At 61.1% G+C, this 298-nt stretch overlaps 1 protein-coding gene across 1 annotated transcript in view; it reads right to left on the bottom strand.

Moving 5' to 3' along the window:
* The window catches only part of MTHFD2 (methylenetetrahydrofolate dehydrogenase (NADP+ dependent) 2, methenyltetrahydrofolate cyclohydrolase), a gene marked incomplete at its 5' end in the record, with an annotated part of 5124 nt that overhangs the window by 2738 nt on the left and 2088 nt on the right, over positions 1–298 (bottom strand). The window contains one exon of the mRNA XM_008945303.1: positions 1–131. This exon is cut by the window's left edge and continues 1 nt beyond it. Coding sequence (XP_008943551.1) covers positions 1–131 — 131 coding nt within the window. The remainder of the gene's footprint in view (positions 132–298) is intronic.

The raw sequence follows: 298 nt of genomic DNA, 5'->3' as shown, positions 1-298 counted from the left end.
GACGCCCCAGGGGGTGGCTGGCAGCATGGAGTCCTGGTCGAGGCACAGGCGCCCCACGTTGAGCACGTGGAAACCATCCACGTCCTTCTCCGGGGTCACGGCGTTGCAGATCCTCCTCTCATCAATGTGCTCTGGGAGAGAACAAAGCGTCGGCCCTAAAGATCAGCCAGGAACCTGCTCGTGGTGCTCAGCCACAGCCCTGACCTGCCCCAACAGCCCCTTCACACTTTGGAGGCTGCTCACAACTTCCAGCAAGCTCAAGGCCAACAGCTCCCAGCAGAAGGGAACTGGAACCTGT

Source organism: Merops nubicus, unplaced genomic scaffold (assembly GCF_000691845.1).
Source record: "Merops nubicus isolate BGI_N331 unplaced genomic scaffold, ASM69184v1 scaffold26698, whole genome shotgun sequence".
Classification (NCBI taxonomy): Eukaryota; Metazoa; Chordata; class Aves; order Coraciiformes; family Meropidae; genus Merops; species Merops nubicus.
This window is presented reverse-complemented; position numbering and strand designations above follow the sequence as displayed.